The following is a 27,560-nucleotide window of genomic DNA, read 5'->3' as shown; positions in this document are numbered from 1 at the left end:
GCCGGCGCCCGCTCTTCCAAGAGAGCTGACAGAGAGGTAAAGGCTTTCTCTCCCAAGGAAACATTCGAAATCACTCTTGATGGATAAAAATTTTAAGGTCTGACCTTACAAAGAAATTGGCAAAACTATGGAGCAACGGAAGCTCGAAGACTCTATTGGAGCGTAAATTGGTACAGCCATATTTCGAACAGGGATTGGCATTACTCGGCATAGTTGAAAATACACACGCATCATGACCCAGCAGTGTCACGCAGAGGTATGTACCCTGGCCAGAAAGACGTGTAAGAATGTTCATAAAACATTGTTCTTAACGGCCCCAAAGTAGAAATGAGCTAAATGTCCATAAACTGCAGGATGGATAAAGCAACTGAGGGATGTGTCACAGCAAAAAATTAACCTACTTCAGCTAGAGCGAAGGCACATCAACATGGATGAGTCTTCTAACGTTGAGCAAAAGAATACATACTATATACTTTAGGAGTACACAGTAAGTAGGAAGGGCCTGTGTGGCTGGGGACGGGTCGTGGTGCTGGCAGTACTGGTTGTCTTTACTTGATTTAATACCGTCTGTTAATCTGTACATGGGTTTATGTACTTCTGTATATGAATATTATATTTTACAATTTAAAAATGTTATGTAAAAAAGCAGACAAGCAGCTGGCTAATATAGAATGGACTGTCTGATATATACATGCAATTCTGGAAGCAGAGAAGATTTTTGAAAAGTACTTTTTTAATTAAAACTTTCCCCATACTTAAACAAAGGATTTTCTTTGATGGTTATGGACAGAAAAGTATTGTACTTATTCAGGTACTGGCCTGGATAGAAAAATTCTGTAAAACATTTCCTATCCTTAAGGAGCTCACAACCTCATTGATTATATGAAGTACAAAGGAAAGCATTACAACATGTAATTATGCCTAAATGAGCCATAGGAGAGGTACTCTGGGGTCCAACTACCTATAGTCTCTTTGTGACCAATGTGAAAATACTGCATAAGATGGTAGCAGCAGAATTAAAATATAATCGAATTTGTAAACCAGGTGTGTTTTTTGTTTGTTTGTTTTATCATTCTACATGTTTGAGAATAGCTAACATGCTTACCATGTGCCAGGCACTGTTCATGCATTTCCTTAATTCATCTCACAGTCCTTAGAGGACACGTGCTATTATTACTCCATCCTACAGACGAAGAAACTGAGGCGGAGAGGTCTGGTAACTTGCTAAATGTCACATCGCTAGTCGGTTTAAACAGTCAACATTTAAAAATCAGTCTTGCCTACTACATCCAGCAACAACCAATCGTAAAATACTCTGACAGGGTGGCCTCGCCGGAAGGCAGAAGAGCTCCGCCCCGCCCCTTGTTTCCCTTAAGCCGAATACCTAGCAAATCACAGGAAGTGACGCAACACCCACACTTCCCATGGCCCGCGCTGCACGGTGGGGTGCCGGCCGAAGCCGAGGGCGGAACTGGCGGAAGTGACGTTAACAACGCGCGCCAGGAGTTCTGTAGGGTCGGGAACGGTCGCCGTAGCGGGCGCCTGGGCCGTTTGTGGCTTAACGTCGTTTTCGCCGACTGTTAGTTGTCTCTGCAGTGACTCCAGGTAACAGCCCTTTGAGCTTTTCTCTGAGGTTTCGTGTAGAGGTGACCGCTGCAGCGGGGCCCTGGGGTGATGGTGGGAGGAGGCGCGGAATGGACGGGGACACCGCGCGGGGGCTGTTCCTCCCGCTCGTGCTGCCGCAGCTTCGGCCTGTACCGGCTGCCTATCCCACCGAGTGCCTTCCTCTGCCGTAGTTCGAAAGCGGCTTCCCATAGTACGAGCGTGTGGTGCAGGGTGCTGGGAGGGGCCTGAGACAGGACAGTCCCGCGCATCCAAGACGCGGAGTCTTTATGTCCTGCCATCCGTTAATTCCTCTCGATATTCAAAGGGAGATTCACCCTGGCCTGTGCCCACCTGTTTTGCTACCAGCAGTGGTGGTTTTATAATAAAGTTGCGCTTGAGACTTTTTAACGTTTTGTCAGAGGCCGGAGAGTTCAGGCACGCTAGAGCGTTAAGATACAAATACACACCACTTTCCTTACGAGGTCTCCCTCCCTAGGCCCTGGACTGTGTGATTTTCTCGTTTAAAACTCCAGGTAGACGTCTCTGAAAAGATTATGCTTGATTTACATATGCAGTCACTAGAAGGCTATGCAGAATTAATTGAGTCTTTTCCCGTATCAGTGATTATTTCCAAAAAATATCGAATTTGACCAAAAAATGAGATTCTGCAAACAACTCTCTTTTGTGAGGATACAGTAGTGCGGTAATAGTTGTGCGGTTTTAATGACACAGGGGAGGAAAGATGGTCAGTTCCATCACTGGGAGTGAGAGATGAGCTCTGAAAATGGTTACATGAGGCCTCAACCTAGTTCCACAGATTTGTTCTCTAGACTTAGTTTGTAACAAGGGGTCTGGAGCCACCAGTTTCTGGATAATCTGTAGTCATATTAATGAGTGGTTTAAATCCTGCCCTCATTAGCTCTTGCCTGAACCACAGCAGTGAGTCTTAAACCGAACTTCCAGCCTCCAGTTTTATCTATTGGAATTCACCACACTCTTGCCAAAGTAGATCTACTCATGGTGCACTTCAGAATCTTGTCACTGCTCATATTGCTTATGTAATAATGACTTAGAATCCTGATAATGTGACCTCACTTATATTTGCTGTCTCATCCCCTGCAGGAACGTTCCATGCAGTCATGCTAAATTTGTTGCTTGCATACTGCGTGCTCTTTCAGTGTTTGTCTCTTTCTGCTTCATCTTTCTTCTGCCTGAAATGCTGAATATAAATTCCTTCTCACCTTGCTAGACCCAAGTCATATGGTCCCTGCTTTATGAACATACTCTTCAAAACACTTGGCAGTTATATTGTCTTCTTTTGTGTAGCATGTATGCATTCATTCATGATCACATACTATATGCCAGGCCCTGTACTAAGTACAGAGATTACAAAGACATATATTGCTGATTTCTTCACTCAAGGGGCTTAGCATAGTGCATATCTGCTATTATAGCACTTAAGTTTTGCAGTGATTATTTACACATCCTTCAAATTGAACTCTTTGATGCCAGGGATCAAATGCCTCTTCATTTTTATATTTGCAGCACTTCTGTTGTTGTAAGAGGATAACAATGTCTGAAAGAGCATAATTTTCTTATATGTCTGATGTTTTCTGAAGCAGAGTTTTCTCTTTTTTTTGGTCTGTTTTCCATTGATGAATATGTAGGATATATAGTCTTTGGGGTCCTTTGTCCTTTCAAAGTCATTATCAGATTCTTTCTGAGTGCTTATTTTGTACCAGTACATGCTTGAGTTACACGTGTGTCTTTGACATATAACTTGTAACTTTAAGATCTGTAAGTTCTGTGTGAGAATATCTTATTAGATGGTAATGTTTAAACTGAAATCTAATAATAATAGCTAACATTTATCCTGTGCTTACTGTGTGATAATTAGATGCTGTTCTTGAGGTGTTAATCAGTCCTGTTTGAATCGGTCAGTTCTCACAGCAATCCTGAGCACGGTAGGAGTCCATCTGAACTAAACAATAAAAGGTAGTTCATCAGTCACTCGGTTCTTTTGACTAAAAGAAATTTCAAACGTGTAGCCAGTAAAGACATGATTTAAGGAAAGCCAGATACAGGCATAGTTTGTATTTATGTGTTCTGAAGAATTAAAGTTATTACATATATAAAAACATGATGTTTATTTTTATGTCTGTACGGCGTCTGTCACAGTGTTTTATTTAAAGTAGTTGCTCAATAAATGAGCACACTAAAGTGTATTGGATCCAATTCAAAATTTATTAAACTTAATGCCCAAGACATTGTAGAGGATAGAATGCTGAATGGAATATTTTAAAACTTGAATTTAGCCTAATAGCGCTGTGTATACAATGCATAATAAATATTTCTACTCAGATATGACAGGTTCCTTAGGAATTTGTTTTCCCTGGGTGTTTTTCCCCCAAAGTTTTTAATGCTGATTATGTACTTTAATTTTTAACATTATAAGACTATAAATTAAACACATAAAAAAACAATTTTTGTTCTGTTGGCAATTTTGCATGCAGTCACAGGAAATGTGGAAGGAATAAGATTTCAGCTTTGTAAGGTAAAAAGAAATATATTCCAAAATAGTTTCGTTGGTTTTTTTCATTCTTTGTTTGTTTGTTTTTTGTTTAACCATGAAACTGGTTTATAAGACTGTATAGCTTACCTGTATTCTTACATTAAACTTCAAACTTTTTTCAAAGCAGCATCACTGTTTCTTGGTGTGCATGAAGATAACCCAGAGAGTTGAGGAAGTCGCTAAGAGTGTGCTGGGGATGCTCTAGGAAAAGACTGAATGCTGAGGTGATTCCCAGTCCAAAGGTGTTTGATTTGCCAAGAAGAAAGTGAACCTCATGGATCAGAACAACAGCCTCCCACCTTATGCCCAGGGCCTGGCCTCCCCTCAGGTAATACAACTGGAGGGAGGGTACACGTAGGACAGAATCTGCATTGTTAGAGACAGTGTAAAAGGGAAGCAAGGGAATTTAACCATCTGTTGTTGAAAATGGATTTATATTTTTTAAGCCTCCTTTATTTCATTGAGAAGTTCTATTAGGCTTTGAATAAACATGATAGTGTTTGATTTGGGGAGTTTGTTTGGAAGCTAAAATGTGTATTTGTAAAACTTAATCTTTTGATAAGCACTTATGAAAGTGGTCTGAGTGATTATAGGGTGTTTGATTTTGGAGATAACTCTAACCAAATTATTTTCTAGTTTTCTTTTCATTTTTATGTTTAAGGTTCCAAATAACGTAGCTACTTTTAAATTTTTAAATAACTTCTGTTGAAGTGTAGTTTACATACTTAAATAAAAACACTATTATTTTTAAGGTTTAATTTTATTTATTTTTGGCTGCATTGGGTCTTCGTTGCTGCGAGCAGGCTTTCTCTAGTTGCGGCGAGCGGGGGCTACTCTTCGTTGTGGTGCACGGGCTTCTTGTGGTGGCTTCTCTTGTTGCAGAGCACGGGCTCTAGGTGTGTGGGCTTCAGTAGTTGTGGCACGCGGGCCCTAGAGCGCAGGTTCAGTAGTTGTGGCGCATGGGCTTTGCTACTCCGCGGTGTGTAGGATCTTCCCAGACCAGGGATCGAACCCGTTTCCCCTGCATTGGCAGGTGGATTCTTATCCACTGTGCCACCAGGAAGTCAAAAAACACCCATTTTAAGTATGTGTTTTGATAAGTGTATGCACCTGTGAAGGTTATAGAACATTTCAATCACCCTAAAAGTCCCTTCCTGCCCCTTTGCAGTCACTCCCCTAGCTCCAGGCAACTAATGATCTGCTTTCCAGAGTTAGAGATAGTTTTGCCTACTCTAGAATATCATGCAAATGGCACCATACCAGTATATGCTTTTATTTGTGTCTGTCTTTGTGTATCAGCAAGTTCCTTTTTATCACCAAGTAGCACTCTGTTGTATGGGTGTCCGACAGTTTGTCCATTTTCCAGTTGCTGACATTAGGGTTGTTTCCAGGTTGGGGCCATTGTGAATAAAGGTGCTTTGCGTTTGTGTACATTTCTCCGTGTCTGCTATGTTTTTGTTTCTCTTGGGTGAGTACTCAGGAGTGGGATTGCTGGGTCATTGTGTACGTGCATGTTTAACTCTATAAGAAAGCATGTTCTGAGGCTCTGCCAGCAACACGTGAGAGTTCTAGTTGCTCCGCGTGCTCACCGGCCCTTGGGTTTTTACTTCAGCCGTTCTAGAAGTACAAGCATTTTCCTCTGACTTATGATCTTGAACATCTTGTCAAGTGCTTATTAGCTATTTATAGATCTTCATTTGTAAAATGTCCTTCACATCTTTTGCCCATTCTTTATTGGTCTGTTTTTTCATCTTTTATTGAATTTTGATTGTTCTTTATGTAGTCTGGATATGAGTTCTTTCTCAGATATATGTATGGTAGATGTTTTCTCATAGTCTGTGGCTTAATTTTTAATTTTCTTTTTTTTAAAAAAATATTTATTTATTTTATTTTTTTGTCTGCGTAGGGTCTTAGTTGTGCCACATGGGATCTTTCGTTGCGGCATGTGGGCTTCTCTCTAGTTGTGGCGCACGGACTTCTCTCTAATTGTGGTGCACAGGATCCAGAGCGCATGGGCTCTGTAGTTGCGGCACTCGGGCTCTCCAGTTGTGGCACATGGGCTTAGTTGCCCCGCAGCCTGTGGGATCTTAGTTCCCTGACCAGGGATCGAACCGGCGTCCCCTGTATTGCAAGCCAGGTTCTTAACTCTTAACCACTGGACCACCAGGGAAGTCCCAAGTTTTAATTTTCTTAATGGTATCTTTCAAAGAGTAGAAGTTCTCGATTTTTTCTAAGTCTTAAAGCATTGTTATCCTCTAGAGCCTGAAGGGTTAAGGAGCTTCCTTAAATTCTCACGTGTTGTAAGTAGCAGAGTTGGATTTCACACCCAGGTCTGCTTCCACATCCTAAGCTCTTACCTACTGTGTTATGCTGAAGAAGAAAGTGATGTGTGTAAGAACAGCAAGTTCCTCCCCATTACTGCTATATAACCCCCTTTGTACTCGGAAGGTGCCTGTCTTTGCAAATCTCATCTGCTGTTCTACCAGCCAAGTCCTACAGACACAAACACCAGCCAGCCTAACCCATTGTTCTCCTAACTTCCCACAGGGGGCCATGACTCCTGGAATCCCTATCTTTAGTCCGATGATGCCGTATGGCACAGGACTGACTCCACAGCCTATTCAGAGCACCAACAGTCTGTCTATTTTGGAAGAACAGCAAAGGCAGCAGCAGCAACAGCAGCAGCAACAGCAGCAGCAGCAGCAGCAGCAGCAGCAGCAGGCGGCAGTGGCAGCCGTTCAGCAGTCGACCTCCCAGCAGGCGACCCAGGGGGCCTCGGGCCAGACACCACAGCTTTTCCACTCACAGACTCTTACGACCGCACCCTTGCCGGGCACCACTCCCCTGTATCCCTCCCCCATGACTCCCATGACCCCCATTACCCCTGCCACGCCAGCCTCGGAGAGCTCTGGGATTGTGCCGCAGCTGCAGTGAGTACTTGTTGTACGTCCTTTCCCTGCCCTGGAGGGGTCCACTGGAACTGTGCTGCTGTTCTTTGTTCTCAGATGGATTGAGTTATTTGTGTGGCACTAATGGCGATCATGCATCAAAACTCGCTTTAAAAAGAAAAGGGGAAGCTGTCTTAGTGAGTCAGTGCCCCCAGTAAAAGGCTCTCATAACATCTTCAGAAATTTAGTAGCTGTGCTTATATGTTTGGGCCAATGAAGTCCAATTTAGATTGCATTATTGTTATTGTAGACATTTCGCTGTAGCTGATTTACCAAATGAAGCTTTATGTAGTCTCCTTCCCGTGTGATATTTTTAGTTTTTGGGAAGATTAATTACTTAGTCACAGAATCATTATAGTTCATAGTGGTCCTTGTTTTCCTTCATTGGTCATTGTAAGGGCTGCATGTAAATTTTTGAAGAACTGTGCCCTTCCCACAAGCTGAGGATGGCTGTTCTTGTCCTAAATGTATTTTTCTATCTAATTGAATTAGGTCCTGTATGTAACAGAACTGGGGGGTAGGGGACGGGTAGGGAAAATTTCTCCTTCCTGAAAACCAAATATTCTTAAATATCTGTCGCCGAGAAGTATATAGCTTTTGCCTTTAGGAAGTTTATGGCCATATCAGGGGATATTTGTAACAACTATGTTACCCAGTTTTCTTGTAAGTCATTCCTGATCATTTTTAGAACTAAGTAATGTTTAACCATGGATCCTGACTCTTATCCAGTGGCCTAAATCTTGCGTGGGTGTTTGTTTGATCTGAAACAATTTTAAAAACAAAATAATTTTAATCTTAATGATTTTAGAAAGATAAGCACTTGTTAGTTCACCTCTATAAACACCATACCCTATTGTCTTTTAACACTTAGCTGGCTCCTATGTGTATTTAAGTTTGCACCTTTGGTTTAAATCGTAAATTCTACCTAGTTCAGATGGGGTGTTTGTTTCTTGCCAACACCGTAATATTTCTGGTATTCCACAAAGCGTCCCAGAAAATTCACAAGATTGTAGAAATTAAATAACATACTTGTATTTTCTTAATTTATTTTTGTTACGAACTTATTTATTTATTTTTATTTTTGGCTGCGTTGGGTGTTCGTCACTGCATGCGCACGCTTTCTCTAGTTGCGGCGAGCGGGGGCTACTCTTCATTGTGGTGCACGGGCTCAGTAGTTGTGGCTCGTGGGCTCTAGAGTGCAGGCTCAGTAGTTGTGGTGCATGGGCTTAGCTGCTCCATGGCATGTGGGATCTTCCTGAACCAGGGCTCAAACCCGTGTCCCCTGCCTTGGCAGGTGGATTCTTAATTGCTGCGCCACCAGGGAAGTCCAAATAACACACTTTTAAACAGCCAATGGATTGAAGATCATAGGGACAGTTAGAAAATACTTAGAGACAAATGAAAACAAAAATACAACATACTAAAACATATGGGATGCAGCAAATGTGGTGCTGTGGGTGAAATTTATACCTACAAATGATCACATTAAAAAACAAGAGGGCTTCCCTGGTGGCACAGTGGTTGAGAATCTGCCTGCCAAGGCAGGGGACACAGGTTCGAGCCCTGCTCTGGGAAGATCCCACATGCCGCGGAGCAGCTAGGCCCGTGAGCCACAATTACTGAGCCTGCGCGTCTGGAGCTTGTGCTGCACAATGAGAGAGGCCGCGACAGTGAGAGGCCTGCGCACCGCGATGAAGAGTGGCCCCCGCTCGCCGCAACAAGAGAAATCCCACACACAGAAACGAAGACCCAACACAGCCAAAAAACAAACAAAAATATTTCAAATCAATAACTTAATGTTACAACTGAAAAAAGAACAAACTAACCCCAAAGCTAGCAGAAGGAAGGAAATAGTAAAGATTAGGGCAGAGATAAATGAAATAGAGAAAAGAAAAACAGTAGAGAAAATCAATGAAACAAAAGGTTGGTTCTTTGAAAAAAATCAACAAACGTTTAGTTAGACTAACAAAAAAAGGGAAGACTCAAATTACTAAAATCAGAAAAGGAAGTAGGGATGTTACTACCAATTCTACACAAATAAAATAGATAAGAAAGTTCTGTGAACTTGTGTATGTAAAATTGATTGGAAGGAAATAGGTGATGTAGAAATGAGAACATTGAGTTGATCAACCTAACTGGCATTACAATTGTGTATTAAAGAAGACACCCAACCTCTTTTCAACCTAATTATGAGCTATCAAGTTTTCAAAGGTATTGCATTTTGACAGTGCCAAAAAAAGACCCAGAAGCAGCCATGAGCTGGAACAGTTGGAGATGTATTTGCAATCTGGGATCAGTATTCACAAGAGAGTGATGTTACAACTCATTTAGAAGTTATTTATAAAATTATATAAGAATATTAAAAAATGAAAAGTGTTCATTGGACCCAGATAATAAATGGTGATGTTTGTTTTTCTTGACTTACTGAGGGTTAATCAGAGGAAAAAGCTGGTTTTCTTCCTTTGTCAAAGATAATTGAACTTTTGTTCTTCCAAAGATACTTATTTTGAGAGAAGTGAGAAAGTCATACCTCACTTAGGAACCATGTGTATACAGAGCAAGTTACCCCCACTTAAGCCTCAGCTTCTTCATCTGAAAATGGCAGTACTAAATAGTTATTACTTCATAGTGCATTGTAAGTATTAAGTGAGATTATCTTTGTAAAATGTTGGCATGGTGTTTGGTACTTGTTTAAACACTTAATAAATGTCAGCAATTTTTTAAAATTTTAATTAAAAAAATTAAGATAGTTTAAATTAAACTAATTTAATCTCATTAAATTTCATTAAATTAGTTCTAATGAAAGAATACAATTTCTAAGTAATCATCTAACACTAACAGTAAATAATCATGTTTTCTTTTCTAATTTCTTACAGAAATATTGTATCCACAGTGAATCTTGGTTGTAAACTTGACCTGAAGACCATTGCACTTCGTGCCCGGAATGCTGAATATAATCCCAAGGTCAGAACAATTTTAATGTATTTCAGACTATAATAATACAGAATTTTCTTCCAAAGGTCTCTAGATCAAAAAGAATATGTTGTGTTTAAGTTTGTTGACACCAGCAAAACAAGGATTTAAAGCAAAATATGCAGCATTTTTATTGACTAGCTGCCAAGTAGGAGACTCCAGGAATACAGCAGTCCACAGGATGAAGTTTGACACATCCATTGTGAGGGGATCACGTGAAGTTACAGAGCAAAATATATAGAGACTCCAGGAATACAGCAGTCCACAGGATGAAGTTTGACATATTCATTGTGAGGGGATCATGTGAAGTTACAGAGCAAAATATATAGTATGATCCCATTTATGTTTTGAAAACTATATAGAATCGAATGCCATGCTACCTGGAATTTACTTCAGAATAGTCCAGTTGGAGAATTGGGAAAGGGACATATGGATGAAACAAGATTAGCCAAAAGTTAATAATTGTTAAAGCTGGATAATAAGTACAAGAAGTTTATTATATTTTCTACCTTTGTATAACTGCCGATTTTTTTATAATAAAAAGATTAAGGGAAAAATACCTACAAATTTTCTGATTTTAAGATAACAGCCTAGGGCTTCCCTGGTGGCGCAGTGGTTAAGCATCCCCCTGCCAGTGCAGGGGACATGGGTTCGATCCCTGCTCTGGGAAGATCCCACATGCCGCGGAGCAACTAAGCCCGTGCACCACAGCTACTGAGCCTGCGCTCTAGAGCCCGTGAGCCACAACTACTGAGGCCCGCATGCCTAGAGCCCGTGCTCTGCAACAAGAGAAGCCACCGCAATGAGAAGCCCGCGCACCGCAACGAACAGTAGCCCCCGCTCGCCACAACTAGAGAAGGCCCGTGCACAGCAATGAAGACCCAACGCAGCCAAAACTAAATAAATAAATTTATTTAAAAAAAAAAACAGCCTAATGCATATGGAAAGTCCATATGAATGTAGCATTATAAGAATTAATCTTTTGTCATAATTTTATTAAGTTGAATACATGATTTTACATAATTTTTTCTAATGAAATGATATTAGTTATCCAAGCAATAAAACCAGTAGAGGGAATTTAGGAAATGCAAAATAATTAGGCATTTCCTGGGACTTGTATAAACTAGAATATAATGCTAGCATTTTTACATGGTGGTAAAATCAGAGAGAAGACATATAGTAGTTTTTAAACTAAAATTGTGAAAGCAATCTAATTTGTCAAAGAGTGATCTTGATTAGAAATAATACGAATTTTTTCATGTGTAATTAGATAGCAGATATTAAATTTCAGTTATTTTGAAACTAATTTTTTGCTTTGTATCATGTAACCTAGTCACTGAGGCCATTACATTTATATAAATGCCAATCCACCAATTCAGTTTCTAAAGTATTGGAAACGGGAGGTAACGTCACTATGCGTTGATATGCTTGTAATCTGATTTATTAATTCCTTCTGGATGTGGAAAAGGTTTATCAGTAGATTTGTCTAAAAAAATTAATAAAACAAAATTTATAGTTAAAGATATTTTTGCAAATATTCCTTGTCTTCAGGTGTTGGGATGTGTATGACAGAACACAGAGATCTTGGTCCAGCCGCCTTAGAGTCACAACTTGTGTGCTTGCTCCATATGCAAAAGATGTGTGGCACATGGTGATGTAAGGGAGCCCTGTATGGAAACACATGACAGATATCTTGATAACTAAGTACCAGGTCCTTCTTACTATTTGGGGTGTTTTTTCTCGTTGTCTAGTTCTCCTGACAGAAGTCAGCAGTCTGGCATGACATCATTAACTATTGTCTCTGGCTGTTTTAGCGGTTTGCTGCTGTAATCATGAGAATAAGAGAGCCCCGGACCACTGCACTGATATTCAGTTCTGGGAAGATGGTGTGCACAGGAGCCAAGAGGTGGGTTTAAAGGAGTTCATTGTCCTGGTCTGTATGTTATGAAAGAAATGGCTGTGTCATGGTTTCTAGGTGTTAGGCTAATACTTTAATAAAATGTTATTGTTGCTTTCTTATTAAAATAGTTGATTCTCATCACTTTTAGACAGCAGTAACTTCATTTTCTTAAAACCAGGCATTAGTTTAGGGTGTATGCTATCACCTTATTTCCATACAATTCAGCATGTATGCATGCCTCATTTTTGTCATTCATGACCCTGCACTTGAGAACCTTTTGTCGACGATGATACTGCTATCATTATGCTTTTGTTACATGAGCCCTGCTCTGCTAAGTCATAGTTTTGTCCAAGAGATGACTTCTAGGAATGGATAAAGAAAGACTTGGCGTAAAAGAGGAATTAGCGTATGCATTCTTTGAGTATAAGTCTCATCATTATTTTCCTATCCAAATGAAGCTTGTTAGTTTTCATCTCAGTAGAAATTTGTGAGCTAAAATACAATAATATTAATGATAATGGTGATGATGATATTATGTTTCACACGTATAAAATCTAGGGCTGTTGGGACTTCTCTGGTAGCCCAGTGGCTTAAGACTCTGTGCTCCCAATGCAGGCGGCCTGGGTTCGATCCCTGGTCAGGGAATTAAGTCCCATACGTGGCAACTAAGAGTTTGCATGCCACAACTAAAGATTCCACATGCCGCAACTAAAGATCCCGTGTGCCGCAATGAAGATCCCGTGTGCTGCAACTAAGACCCGGCATAGCCAAATAAATAAATAACTTTTTTTTAAAAAAAAATCTAGGGCTATCAGTAATTTGGTGAATTGAAGAGGGATTCATTTTGGTAGGCCTAAGTTTTCTGTCAAGGACACAGGAATACTTTGTACATAAAACTGTTAATGTCTGTTGAGCTTTTCTTTATTGGAAGGGGTGACCAGTTTACACTTTATAAAATATCTTTCCTAATTTGGACTTTTTATAAGTTTTTCATCTAAATAATTATTTTAGGTGTCTTTGAGTATGAATATTTCACTTTTTCTTTCCCTAGTGAAGAACAGTCCAGACTAGCAGCAAGAAAATATGCCAGGGTTGTACAGAAGTTGGGTTTTCCAGCTAAGTTCTTGGACTTCAAGATTCAGAATATGGTGGGGAGCTGCGATGTGAAGTTCCCTATAAGGTTAGAAGGCCTTGTGCTTACCCACCAACAGTTCAGTAGGTGAGTCTGAAATGGATTGTGATTGCTTTTGGCAACAAGTAATTTATAATCTATTTAAACATTGTTCATGATAAAACATGTGCAAACTAATTAGTATGTAAGAACAAATGATATACTTATAGGTATATTTAATGTTGAAGTGTCTTCCTGATGTCTTTGGTAACACCTATTATTCTCACCAGCCTCCTACTTCCCTGTCATTTCACTTAACGACACCCAAAAGTCCCCTTTACTGGGATGAAATTGATTCCCCTTCTGTATGTTTTATCATTTTATTGCTCACTAAATACATTTTAAATACATGAACAAAGTCCACAACATCTTGTATCAGTTTTTTCCCCAGTTGTTTGAATCTTTTGTGCTAGTCAACATTTATTTTCCCTGCTACTTCCTGATGAAGACTTACAAGGCAGGTGGTCCCTACCCACCTCTCCAGCCTCTCTGCTCGTAGCACCCCCAAGGCTTATCATGCCCTTATTGCACCAGGGCCCTTGCACATCCCACTTTTATACCTGGCACACTCTTATATCACTTTTCACCTAGGAAAGTCCCACTGGCATTTCACATATCCACCCTAGCATCTCTTCCTCAGAGAAGCCTATCTTGAATTTTCCACTAGGTTAAACAGAGTCACACATCCTAACTGTTTTCAATCTCTCTAACTAAGAAAATGAGACTACTAGGATTAGAATAAAACATACCAATAGTGCATTTAGTTAGACAACATAGTCAGGGAAAGATTCAGTCTCCAACTAGTATCTTTTCTATCACTTTGGTTAAATTGCCTGAACAAAGTTAACAGCTAGAGATATTTCAGTTTAAGGAGATGAGATGTGAATGATTGGAAGGTAAACTGTGACTGTCAGATCTTATAAATGAATGATTATTGGGCTCTTGTAAGTCGGTGTAAACTTGTCCAGAATGAAACTTGATAAAGGTCAGAGACTATAGAACATATTTATAAAGCTCTTGTTCTTATGTCAGGAAATCCAGATTCATTAGAAATAGAGTTAGTTGGTCTTCAAGTGCCAGTTACAAGTTGGCCTCACTTGAGCCCTCTCTCCTGTGATGCTCCTCAAGAATTGGGCTTCACCTCCTCATTAGTTTGCTGCTTACTCAGTACTTTCCCTTGTTCAGGTCCCCATTTTTTCTAAAGGCATGAGCAGCTGTTAATTTCTAAACTGTTTTTGCCATTTTCCTTCTAGTTATGAGCCAGAGTTATTTCCTGGTTTAATCTACAGAATGATCAAACCGAGAATTGTTCTCCTTATTTTTGTTTCTGGAAAAGTTGTATTAACAGGTAAGTTGCAACAGGAAGTAGTGTTCGAAGTTTGGAAAGTGTGAAGAATGGCATTTTCTCAGTGCTAAGAAGTAATATCACAGTGTCGGGACAGTTGACTAGTGACTTGTAAAGAAGCTTTGCCCCTTTTTTGTCTTCCCCTGACCCCAACACTCTGATGGGAAACACACCCACCAGAGGGAGTGAGCTGAGGGAAGTCAGAGCACAGCCCTGCTGGTTCTTCAGCTGAAGCATGACCTTGGTGGGGAAGGGGGAGGTGGGCATTACAGCATAACAGATGGCGTTTTAAGTTGGGTACCATTGTCTAAAACTTTGGGGTTCATCACCATTATCATTTTGCGACAACAAAGGCAGATTCAAAAGAGCTTGTTTGAAGGCAGCGATTGGGAGAATAAGATTCAGCCACTCTGACTGCTGCCCTGCTGGGTTCTGACACAGTCCAGAGCCCAACACCAGTCACATGGGCAGACTGGGGAAGGAGGCTGGAGTCACCTGGGGCGCTGCTTTTGTAATTTTTTTAAGAAGCCAACTTAAAAAAATACCACCTTAAAAACAAAAATAGGATTATGACAAGGGTCCATCGTTAATGTTTTAATGCATCTGTCTTACTAGGTTTGGAGAGAATTGTGCTTGTGGTTTTATGTTAAGAAATGCCGTTTCACACTCTTCTCTACTCCAACTTGTCTTCATAGGTGCTAAAGTCAGAGCAGAAATTTATGAAGCCTTTGAGAACATCTACCCTATTCTAAAGGGTTTCAGGAAGACAACGTAATGGCTGTCATGTACTCCTGCCTCCCCCACCCACTTGTTTTTTTTAAAACAAATCAGTTCTGGTACATTTAGTGGTGTTGTGGACGGCCCCATGTGATGAGAGGATGGATGTCTGGTTGTAGGTTGCAGCACGAGGTGAAGCTCCCCTGCATGTGTACCCCGTAGGGATGCCAGGAAGGGGGCGTTATTTCTGCACAGAGATCACCGAAGTGTTACTGTAAGTTGCTCGAACTGTGCTGCTATTTGGGCAGCGCTGCCCGTTTATTTATATTTAGATTTTAAACACTTACTGCTGTTGACAAGTTGGTTTAAGGGACAAAACTTTAAGTGTTAAAGCCACCTCAACAATCGATTGGACTTTATTTTGTTTAATTTCTTCCCCATAAACCACAGTTTTTATATTTCTACCAGAAAAGTAAAAATCTTTTTAAAAAGTGTTGTTTTCTAATTTGTAACTCCTAAGGGTTATTTTTGTGCCACATTCCGCCTTTCCAGTATTGCAGGACAGAATAGAAATGTATTAATGAAAACAAATGGCTGTACATATTTTTCTTCCTTCAGAGTACTCTGTACAATAAATGCTGTTTATAAAAGTGTTAGATTGATGTTATAAATGAAACTTTGTAAGATTCATGTGATCATACTGTTTAAAAAGTCGTATTTTAGATATAATGCCTGAAACCATTTCAGTGTGTTTGCTTGCTTGTTGTTTGTTTCAATCAACATTTCATTGTATGTTGCAGTGAAAATGGAAGAATTGTCTGAAAATTTTAAGTTGCTCACAAAACATGTTTATTACGTCCCATACGTTGAGCACCTCCCGTTTCCCAGATATGTTGCCTTCTCACAAAAGCTGCAGTTAGGTTTTGTTCCTCTTTCACAAGTAGGGTAAGGTAGGCCCCAGCTGAGGGTCAGCCCAAGGTTACAGAGCCCGTTAAGTGGCAAACACGGGCTCTAAGCCAAAGGCCTTCAGTGTTAGAGCTGGTTGTCCACTGACTGGTGAGGTGTGTTTTTCTCATGAATATCAGGTGAGCACGTGTAAGTTCTTGGGGTTCATTGTTCGGGCATGTGTTTTTCTTTTTAATTGTAAAAATATTTTTTCAGAAACCAGAAAGTTTCTTCCTTCCTCTCCCTTCTGTCTGTTTCCCTAGGTTAACTACCAGATTGGTGGGTACCTCCCCAGCCCTCTTCTGTTCAGGTTTTTTTCTTTTGGGGGTGCTTTTGTTATCATATTGAAAAAAATAGTAAAGCATATGTTTGATTTTATAGCTTCCTTTTTTTTTTTTTTTTTTTGCGGTACTCGGGCCTCTCCCTGTTGTGGCCTCTCCCGTTGCGGAGCACAGGCTCCGGACGTGCAGGCTCAGCGGACATGGCTCACGGGCCCAGCCGCTCCGCGGCATGTGGCATCTTCCTGGACCGGGGCACGAACCCGTGTCCCCTGCATCAGCAGGCGGACCCCCAACCACTGCGCCACCAGGGAAGCCCCTATAGCTTCCTTTTTTTAGTCACTATATCATACACATTTTTCCATGACAAACATACTGCCATGAAATGGAATCTGATGGTGCCACATGATGTAATCTGATGGTTACACAACTTTATATATTTAACCATTTCCGTAATTATGGTCATTTATGTTACCTGTAGTGTTTTACTATTATAAACAGGTGCTGCAGGGAACATCCTTTTATGTGTATTTGTGGATAAGTACAGGTATTTCTGTAGTAACATGCCTAGAAGAGGAGTCACTGTATTAAGAGCATTTATACATTCTAGGTTTTGATAGATCCATACCAGGTTACAGTCCAGAGAGAACATGGTGTATGAGGTACCCTTTTCTTGCATTTTCCAGTCATCAGTGATGTCAGTAATGTATGGATGAATCGGAAAGACATCAGTCCAGTATAATCTCCTTCTATTCAAGAAAGAATTGTTTCCCCATGTGTGAGTCTTCCTTTAGGTTCTTCAGTAAAGTTTCATAATTTTTTTCATATAGGGCTTTACATTACATAAAAGTTAATTCCTAAGTATTTTAGTTCATTATTAATGGCATTTTTCATAAGACTTTAAAATTATTGCTGATAGATTTATTTCCAGTCACTTTACTGAATTCTTGTTACTCCTTATGCACCAGTCCAGCAACACCACCCACCCAAATAACCATTATCCTTTTACAGTAATTACCTAAACACCAATATAGGTTAGTCTTCCATTTTAATAAATTGATGTTTTTATGTCTGCTTTATTCCTTAAGTTCCCCTGCCATCTCAAATTTATAGGCTGTTTGGCTGGTAGTTTCTTACAGTCTGTCTTGCTATTTGCAAACTCAGGATGGTGCAGCCAGCATGTCCCTCTGTTCTCTGCATTTCCTGCCGGTGGGTGACTGCATCTAAAGGCTTGATCTCTTTGTAAAGACTGTAAGTAGTGTTTGTTAGGGATTTAATGTCTGATTGGCGTCTTCTGATTGATCCACTAATTCATTAGTGGGTTGCAAAAGATAAAATTCTAATTATTTTTTTCATGATTTGTTAGAATACTTTTTTATATAGTTATATACTTCTTTCACATAGCAGGATAAGTTCTTGCTTCTTTCCCTTTAAAAGTTTTCAAGATAAAATACCTCATGAGTTCGTACTAATATATCCAATCCAGATTCAGACTACAGGGTTTTTATTTGATCAGTTCTATATTACGTATTTTACGCTGAGAACCCTTAATTTTTAAAGACACGTGGGATGATGAGTTAGTTAGAATAACAGAACACTACCACTAATATGAATATCAAAAGCACTGAAACATTTTTTCTTTGCTGTGATCTCTGAATTGTCAAAGGATGATGAGACCAGCATTCAATGTATCAAAAAGGGACAGGTGACTGCACTGCTCTCTACAGTAGGGTGAGCTGCCTGGTCAGGCAGTATCTGGGCCAAGCAGAGGTTTGGGGGACAGCATGCATGGGTTGGCAGTAGTGATTGATGTCCTCCGCAGGAGCAGCTGCTGGGTGAGATGTGTCGGTCATTTCATGGTTGGCATGAAGGTTTTTAAATGTCTTGACATATCTAGAGGCAACTGAGTTGCTTTTTTTATTTATCTAAATTTTCTTATTTTTGTTTTAGTTATTTTCAACTAATTGCTTTTTTTGGACATGGTTGCCAAGTCAGTGCTGGAAGTCTGTCTCCAAATGGAAATGCCCGGTGAACTTGCTGTCATCTCCAGACCTTGGCAGGGATACACACCTAAAGGATAGCTTGGTGGGTTACCAACATGCCTGCAAGAATGTCTACATAATCTGGGGATCTCTCCAAATAGACAGACCCTAAACAATTTGCTTAAAAAGTCCTTCGCAGTCAGGATGCTGTCCTACTGGGGCAAACTTCTGATTTATAGTTTGGGCTATGAAGGCCCCACTAGTCCAGTATTTTATGTATCTTTATATAAATTACATACATATCCACACACACGTGATATGGACTAAAAGGCCAGGCTTTCCTGATAAAAAACTATAGTGAAATAGCCAAGTCAGTGATATTAGCAAGTGATATTACCTCCAAAAAGATGTGTTTATGGTGGCAGTGCATTTCAGGGTTAGCAGGGATGTTACCAGAACTAGCTGCTGGTCTTCACGCAGTGATCAACAGCAATGTCTCCAAGTTTGCCTTCGCAGCAGTGAAGCCTGCCCAGCACCAAGAGAATTGGGAATTATCACAAGTATAAATCACCTGGGGCTGGAAGGAGCCTTAGCGTGGCTGGTGGCATTGATTCAGGAACCGCTTGTGTAAACAGAGGCATCGGAAACAATATCCCTCACTTGAAAGCTACCTCAGAGCCTTCCCTCAGGCTGACCCAGGGAAATTCCCGTGGCTGATTCCCTGTCCTTATTTGGGTTTACTTGCCATGTGGACAGTGCTGTGAGATGGGGAGATGGAAAGAGAAGACCTTTCAGTCTCTGGTCTATAAGCAGTGCCACTGGCTGACCAAAGTCAGTTTTGAAGTAGAGCTTCTCTTTGAACTCAGGAAGTCTCTTGGGGTTTTACCCAAATATTTTTCTCCTTGTTTTAACTTTGCAAATTTTAGGGGAGAAATGCTCTTGAGTGATGGTTTGACTTAATTAGGCACATAACCCATTTTTATTATAGAAAGAAATATACATATAAGTAAAAAGATCATGTCACTTAGTCCCACTGTTCAGTTAACCAGTTCACACCTAGTGCATTTCATTCCAGATATTTTTGGTGTATATACATGTGTATAAATATTTTTACAAAAATAGCATACTATGAATACCATCTACAATGGTACCTTGGCATCTTTATCTTACTTGATGTGCATATAAGTCTGTATCATTAAGACTGTGTAGCCTCCTGCTGGACAGATACACAACACCTAAAACAACATCTTTGTGTATCTCTGGTATAATTATTTCCTTAGGATAAAGTCCTAGAAATGGAATTGGAAGGTCTAAGAGATGATGAATATTTTGAGGCTTCACACAGTTGTCTTTAGGCAGTATCTGTTATATCTTGCTTCCAAACAAATTCCTCTGTGTAGCCAGTGCCCAGGCCACAGCTTTCAGCACAGGTGAAGACGGCCAGGACGCCCCAGTCGACACTCCTGCCCAGTCTGTCGGCCTTCAGGTAGTTGAGCAGATGAGGCATGACCTGGGAAAAGGATGGCACAGTCAGAGCGCTCCTTGGCGGTGATGAGCACAGTCTGCTTTCAACAGACCAGACCTTCCTGGGGATCCTGGTCTCTCCATCTCCACACTCCACAGCAAGATTAAAGACATTAATGGTGTTAACATACTTAACAATCTAAAAATACTTTGCAACTCTATGTTTCTTTAAAGTCCCTCTCTATTTGGTGTCTTTCTTTTTCGTTTAAGAAAGAAGTTCCTAAGTATAATAAGATCAGCTGATCTATTTGACCTGGCTGTTAACCTAATTATTTTTTTATTAATAATATGCCACAAAATAGGGATGAGGCTTCTCTTTGGGCAACTCTTATTTTGGGTTATTTACAACCTGAATAGCAGATGCTGTTACTATGACTCTGAAGAAACACTAACCTAGTAGAATACAAAAAGGAAATCTATTGATGTATTTGTATAGACTAGAAATGGGTCTTAGGAGTCAGTGGTCTCATGGGAAAGAGTAAGAGCCAGCACTGCCACTACTGTTATCAAATTGCTTTATACAACCACCGTCAGCTCATCTTGGGCGTCAGTCAGAGCTCTGGCAGTAAGAACCAATTAGTTTTGGATCAGTCCACAAAAATCCTTTTTTTTATCCTAAGAAACAAATATCACTTTATAAGGTTAGTGAATCCACAATTCAGGAGCATTTCCGCCCAACCCAAACGGATTTTGATGCTAACAACTTCTTGTTGGGGGGGCGGTTACCTTAATGATTACATTAATTTGTTCTCCTAACAAATCTACAAACCAAGACTAAACAGAGTAAGCGTTCTGAAACACTCTCACAAAGGAGAGAGTCAAATATTGTAAAAAAGGTATATTATTTTAAATTATAAAGGTAACAATAGAGGCACTAAAATAATATTGACCCTAACCACACTGGGAAGTGGGCAATGGTCTAGATGGTGTGAGTGACTACATTTAAATCCTCACTACTGCAGAAGTCAGTCAACAGATGTCTAAAAAACTAGTAAACTGATAAATCTCAGAAAAAGCATGCTATTTAAAGATAGAAATAACTACCAGATAACCAGTAAAAGATAATTCCCTCCTTGTAACAAGCCCTAAGGTGGGGTAGGAAACTACTGATTTTCATTATAGGGAACCTTCCATAACACCATAGGGACCCATACACATATGTTACTTTGGCAAAGTTTTTTAATGCTTAAAATTATAAATCAGGGTAATTACATACTAAAATAGTACTTATTTAAGGTCATACCTGGAATTCAAATATTCTCTTGGCACCACAGGGGCAATCTGGAATATCCTTTTCTTGAGGGATATTTTCACCAGAGATCCAGATGGGGGCAATCCCTCTGCCGTATCTGAGAATCTAAAATCAATAAGGATCAGTTTCAATCACCAACATCTCATGTGATCTGAGGATCATCTAGAGAAGCTTTGTACGTACTCTTACGATTGATGAAACGCTCATCTGAAAACCACTTTACTGTCTGTCCCCCTGCGCCCCTCCACTGGGCACAATTAAGACCGTTCTCAGTGTCATCAAAGGCAGCGGTGCCCAACCTTTTTGGCACCAGGGACTGGTTTTGTCTCGTGAAAGACAATTTTTGCACGGACAGGGAGGGGGAAGGGGGTGGTTCTGGCGTGAATGCGAGCGATGGGGAGTGGCAGCTGAAGCTTCACGGTACCGGTCCTTGGCCCAGGGTTTGGGGCCCCTGATCAAAGGGACTGTTTCAGCTTATCTGATTCAGGATATCCAAATTATTTTTCTTAGATGTCAATATGGTTAGAATCTGAATCCTATGACTATTTTGTGAAGAGACTAACAATAATCCTATTTCCCCATCACCAGGTTGTCAATCTAACATGCAGCCCAGGGTCTGTGCTTACCTTCACACAGATATAAGGAAACTTAGTTAACAATTTTTAAAGGAACAAATACCAAGTGAGCCACAGTGTTTAAATAAAACAGAAGTAAATTTTGTTATAACATCTTATGTAACAAATGAGTGACCTTCCTCAATATTTCTTGTTAAAAGCATATGTGTTGCTAAAAACTACCTTCTCAGTATTTAGGACCTAGACCTACTCTTCCTATAAGCCCCTGGATGTTGATTTGCTCTAGCGACTGGCTTATGGGAATTTAGCTGTCTTCTTTAGTGATTTATGTTTATGGTAAGGGAAGTTAAGGGGAATAAAGTTAATGGAAGAAAAGAGGCAAAGGGAAGCATTTGCTGAATACTTACTGTGAGTCTACAATCTACCTTAATCCTCGAAACCACTCTTTTTTTTTCCCCACACCGTAGATACAATTACATCAGAAGGTCAATATGTAATTCAAGAAGCCAGAATTCTTCATAACAGCAAAACGCATTATTCTTTTCACAAAACCACAGTGGTCTTTGTGCTAATGTTGCAGGTTGGTTTCTTAGTTCCCCAACCAGGGATCAAACCTGGGCCCCCAGCGATGGAAGTGCAGAGTCCTAACCACTGGACTGCCAGGGAATTCCCTACTCAGGGTTTATACCCCTAAACCACCACCTGAAAAGAACAGAAGGAGCTGTAAATGAATTCTATTTTACCTGTTCTGGTTCAGAGGATATTTTGGTTTTAAACTTCTGGAAAATTCTATCTTCCCTAGATTCATGTTTTGCCATGGAATCCAGTTCTTCCTCAGGTGTTTCACCTAAAAAATTATCAACATAACTATTATGCAACAGGAATAATCTCCATGTCTGGACAATAAACACATGCTGAGGGAAGCCAGTTTTAAACAACCAACTTAGTGTTAAATCAGACAGTGAAGGCCAGATGTTTCTACAGGCTTTCCTATTTTAATTCATTAATGTTTGTGCTTTAAGACCATCTGACTTTGCAGGTACTCCATGAAGCATTATTACTATGCCGGCTCCTAGTAAGAGCTTCTCTTTAAAACTCCAAATTAAAAGAACAGACCCCAAATCCCAGTCTGAGGACTGCTGTGCCCAGCACACAAAAGGGCACCCAAAAAATATGAGCCCTGCTTATCACTAGTGTCCTTCACCCATCTGGACTCTTACTTCCAATCTCTTCATGTTTCATCTCTCCTTTCCCTTACACTCATTCAGTCATCACATGCCCTAACCCTACCAGCTCACTCCTTCACACTCACCTCTGGAATCTCAGCTACCTGAAACACCACCATCCCCAACAGGATCGAGTCTTTGTAACTCAGAAGATATTTCTGATACCCTGAATGTGAACTGTAAGCCAGTAAGCTGACATTCTAATCCAAAATTTAATTTAGATTCTGAAATCTACATTTTGGCTCAAGTTTTGGAGTAAGACGTGAGCTCAGACTTCAGTTCTAGAACTTAACAACTTTAGTCAGTTATACGACCAAGCAAGTTATACCCAGAACCTCAAATTCCTCACTGCAAAATGGGGCAGAGTTTCTAACATATTGTTCTGATGTCAAGACTTTAGTAAGATCATGCACAAAAGGCCCGTGGTACAGAGTAAGTGTTGGATCAATTTTGGCTACGGCTCAGTCTCAGCACAGGCACTGCTCCAGAGTATGATAACCTTGAAGTAACTGATGAAATCAAGTATCTGAAACTTGCCAGATAAAAGGGCCCCCTGCTGCCCACCAAACACTGCTAGGCACTCTCATGTCCACCATCTCAATCAGAGAAACAAATCCTGGAGCCAGATAAACTTTCCAAGTTTCCAGCATCCTGTGCAGCCCCACCCAACTGACCACCTGGATACTTCCTCTGACATGTTTACAGGAACCAGAACGTTCCTGTATATGCCAAGGAGGGAAGTACAGAACGGATATCTTCAAATGAGGCAATATTTGAAAAGTATAGGTTGCAGCCTCCCAAGTGAGTTGCCTTTTCCTATCAGTGCTTCTCTTCTTGGCATCTTGAGCCCTTCCTTTCAAGCATTATATTTAATCACTTAATGAAAGAGGTTTTTTATTCTTTTTTTTTTTTTACATTTCTATTGCTTATTACTTTATTGGCCCCATGTCTGAGGGAGCAGAGACAGTGTGGATCAATGGCATGCACTGTCCAGTTTAGATACAGCATGGTTTCATTTCACTGGACACTCAATACAGGGAGTTCTCTCTCACCTGTTATTGGAAATTTTCTATCAGACTCCTTCATCAGTGAATTCTTCCCCAAAGCACACTCTCTAACACTACTACCCACCAACAAACATAGCATCCCTCTCCCTAGGTGCTTTTAAACATCTGGCACTGAATCTTCTCATATGTTAGTTAAAAAGAAAAACGTTTTTTGTCTTAGCAATGATCTAAGACGGGTGTCTCCAAACTGGTTCTCTAATCCCTAGGTCTCCATGGCAGGCCGTCAGTGTCCCCTGAAATGGGTGACAACATGTCCCTTGAGGCTGGAATGTTGGGACACTTGACCCTCTACTTTCTCTCTGCTTCAACTAGATTCACTATTCTTCCCCCCACCTTTTTCCTTTTTTTCCTTATACATATATCCCCTTTTATAGATTTCCTTCCTATTTAGTTCACCACAGAGCACTGAGTGGAGTTCCCTATGCTATACAGTAGGTTCTCATTAGTTATCTATTTTATACATAGTAGTGTATATTTAATGAATGAGTTTTGAAACTGATTCCTTACCCATGCTACCTATAATCTCTGATTCATCATCTTTTCCCACAACTTCAGGCATAATCTCATCTTCTGTTTCTATTACAATTTCAAATTCTGGAAAAAGGAAGCTGTGGTCTGGAACTGTACTGTCCAAATCACCTGAAACAAAGTAAGGTAACTAGCATCATTAGTAATCATTTAGTTTGGAAGGTCAAATAATTTCCTATATCTGAAGTGTATTCCATGTCATAACAGTTTTCCCTAGTAATTAACATATGTAGCTCCAGCATTTTAGATTATGGCTCATAAATTAAATGACTATACTAAAGCTAGGCTGGGACGTGAGTGGGCAAGACCTCACGGTTCCTTCTTCATAAAGGTGTTTATGTCACTAGTTAACCAAAGCTTTGAAAAGTATTACACCTTTTGTAATGTTAATGTTTATCCTCAAAATGAAAGATTTGGCCTGACAGACACTATGAAACTGAGCTGAGATTTAAAAATAAAAACAGAATTGACTGACCTTCTTGTGTACAAGCCTGCTTATGTCCCAATCTCCAGTCCAGAGTCTGATGCTCCTTGCTGCAGTAATGTGCCTTGTGACATCGGGAGCATGTTTTGGGGCCTAAACAGCCACAAACTCTGCAGAGATGAGCACCGGACTCGAGCTGGAGGCACACGGATTCTCCTGTCTCCAGCGGGGGATCCTCAGAAGGTGGCTCATAGGCATAGAAGTCATTTCTCCTAGGCAACTGATTTCTAAAAACTAAGGAGAGAGAAGGAGAAACGTTACACATGTTTTAAATAAAACAACATAGCAATTCAAATATTTGAGCCTTCACTCCACACAGGACTGAAAAGACAGTCATTTTTTAAAAAGAAAAATAGAAAGTTTTTGCTTTCAAAAAGCTTATTTGCTGGAAAGGAAGAAAAAATAAGAGTGAAAACGAGAAACTTTTTAAAGTCCATACAACTAAGTAGGCTCTTTGAGCTTGTTCAAATTAGTAACAAAAGTAACATTAAGTCAGACTACATACATATGAGCAACGTGTTGGAACCCAGGTTTCCGAAAAATTACAGGTTCTATCATCTGAACACCTACTACCGACTGATTAACAAAAAGCTGGGGTCGAAGAAGGCGCGAGCCCTTGGAACTCATCCCCACCCCCGGAAACGCTCGCGGGGTACAGGGGAGAGGCCCGCGGCGGGGTCGCAGAGGAGGCTGCACGGTCCCTGGGCCCTGACCGCGAGCAAGGCAGCGCACGCGCGACCGGGGCCGCAGGCCTCTCACCGCGCACGCGCTACCCGGGCCCCGGGCCGCTCACCGCGTAGGCCGGCGCAGCACGGTGGCGTTCGGCAGCAGAAAAGGAAGAGACCGCGGTGGAAGGCGTCGGCGCGGCCCGGAAGCGGTGCGTACAGCTGCAGCAGGAAGGCCAGTGGGCGGCCGCACAGCGCGCAGGCCAGCCCCGCGGGCCCCGGCAGCCCGGCTGCGCCGAGCCACGCCGGCCGGCCGCCCACCTTACTGGGGAACTGCTCGCTGCGCAGCCGCCACGCCGGCGCCGCCTCCACAAAACCCAGCTCAGCCAGCCCGACGCTCCCGGATGCCATAGGCGCAGGAATTAGGCCCCTCGACCTGCCGCCCCGCCGCCGACAGCGGAAGTCGCCGCGGAAGCGCGGAGGACGGCCAGCCAGAAGCAATTGGACGGCAGTGGAGAGGGGGCGGGGCCATGGGGAGGCCTGGCGTGGGCCGGCTTCGTTGTCCCTGACTTACGATTGGTTGCTGGGGCAGGGGCGCGAAGCCGCTTGAGTCCCCGGGGGTCACGTGGAGGTCTTGGAGGGCGTTTAGGTGAGCTAAGTGCAGCGGAGCGCGGGCTCTCTGACTTCCTCACGGCCTGGGCACGTCCAGCAGACGCTGTTGAACGCTCTGGGTCTGGGAGCACATATCCGCTCACCTAGGGGCGGATGACCGCAGTCGCCTCCTGAGCCCTGGAGGCGGGGCTGTAGGGTGGCGGGGAGAGGCAGGGTGGAGATGCTGAAAGATTCAGAAATGTCATTGGCCCAGTTGGTCCAGGAAAGGGACGGAGGGTGGCGTGAAGGGTGCAGTTAGGGAGAGGGTTTAGGATGGTGGGGAAGGGATAAGCTTAGGGGTTAGGGCCTAGAGTTAAGGGTTAGGAGTTAGGTTTGGGTTTAGGGATTGGGCCAAGGGCTAAGAGTTGGGGGTTAGTGTTGTAAAAATTAATAAGCAGAAACCTCAATTAAATAGGACGGGGAGACCAGAACGGAGAGCTCTCATGCGTTACCGCAATTGCGGAGCCCCACAGTGAGAAGAAAGACTCTCATTTCCTGGCCTCAAGAAAGGACTGAGCCAGGACTCAAGGACTCAGCCAATAAAAAGTTGTGTACTGTTTGCTATAGCCCGTTCAGGGTCCTCTTCCTTTCTGCAGAGGTGTTTCCTTCCCTTGACTCATGGGGATGCTCATGTGCCTTGCTGTGGTTGCAGACCTCCAAGTTGTGATTTTCTCCCGATCCTGAGAATAAACCCATATTTGCTGGAGAAATATCTGGCTGTCTGTTTGTTTCAGGTCAACACCAGGAAAACTAACTCAGGAAATGACCTAATCTCCCTTACATACCATCTTCAGTTAAAAAACAAAAGGTGTTGGGAGAGGGGGGAAGCCAGTTAAAGGAGGTCATCAGGCAGTGCATAGTAAACAAGGGTATGTTTGTTATGTAGATTTAAGTCCAGGCCTTCTCCATAGGTAAAAGTTTCTTGAGCTTCAGTTACCCTATTCCTGGTACAGAGAGGGAGACACCCTTTCAAATGGAGATTTACCTCATAAATTCCCCTCACAGAGGGAAACACTACTTGGTTTTCTGAGCTCTTGTGTGCTTTTTTTAACCCTAACTGTAACCCTAACCCTACCCTAACCCTAACCCTAACCCTAACCCCGCGGTGCTCAGGGTCTAGGACAGGTAGAGGGAGAATTTAAAAGGTAGAAG

General features: G+C 41.5%; 2 protein-coding genes across 11 annotated transcripts; one reads left to right on the top strand and one right to left on the bottom strand.

Moving 5' to 3' along the window:
• The first annotated feature begins 31 nt into the window (after positions 1 to 31).
• TBP (TATA-box binding protein) lies at positions 32 to 15,887 on the top strand. Of its 9 annotated transcripts, none has more exons than XM_027080637.1 (9): positions 1,475 to 1,605; positions 3,503 to 3,569; positions 4,305 to 4,505; positions 6,725 to 7,107; positions 10,002 to 10,089; positions 11,913 to 12,004; positions 13,050 to 13,217; positions 14,423 to 14,517; positions 15,210 to 15,887. In XM_027080637.1, exons 3-9 carry the CDS (start codon positions 4,452 to 4,454, stop codon positions 15,287 to 15,289), a joined length of 960 nt encoding a protein of 319 aa, XP_026936438.1. In that variant the 5' UTR covers positions 1,475 to 1,605; positions 3,503 to 3,569; positions 4,305 to 4,451; the 3' UTR covers positions 15,290 to 15,887. The 9 variants fall into 9 exon arrangements, with proteins under 9 accessions (XP_026936475.1, XP_026936465.1, XP_026936438.1 ...); XM_027080598.1 differs by having other exon boundaries at positions 3,503 to 3,600; XM_027080606.1 differs by having other exon boundaries at positions 3,503 to 3,600; positions 4,302 to 4,505.
• Positions 15,888 to 19,380: 3,493 nt separating this feature from the next.
• On the bottom strand, positions 19,381 to 26,228 carry PDCD2 (programmed cell death 2). Of its 2 annotated transcripts, XM_027080580.1 has the most exons (6): positions 25,886 to 26,227; positions 25,084 to 25,326; positions 24,588 to 24,719; positions 22,531 to 22,634; positions 21,204 to 21,317; positions 19,381 to 19,946 (listed from the first exon to the last, which is right to left on the bottom strand). In XM_027080580.1, exons 1-6 carry the CDS (start codon positions 26,166 to 26,168, stop codon positions 19,788 to 19,790), a joined length of 1,035 nt encoding a protein of 344 aa, XP_026936381.1. In that variant the 5' UTR covers positions 26,169 to 26,227; the 3' UTR covers positions 19,381 to 19,787. The 2 variants fall into 2 exon arrangements, with proteins under 2 accessions (XP_026936381.1, XP_026936389.1); XM_027080588.1 differs by lacking the exon at positions 24,588 to 24,719 and having other exon boundaries at positions 25,886 to 26,228.
• Positions 26,229 to 27,560: the final 1,332 nt, after the last annotated feature.

Source organism: Aethalodelphis obliquidens, unplaced genomic scaffold (genome assembly GCF_003676395.1).
Source record: "Aethalodelphis obliquidens isolate GAN/ISIS:26980383/991018 unplaced genomic scaffold, ASM367639v1 scaffold3, whole genome shotgun sequence".
In the NCBI taxonomy this organism is placed as follows: Eukaryota; Metazoa; Chordata; class Mammalia; order Artiodactyla; family Delphinidae; genus Aethalodelphis; species Aethalodelphis obliquidens.
The sequence above is the reverse complement of the archived record's forward strand: the minus strand, read 5'-3'. Positions and strand labels throughout refer to the sequence as shown.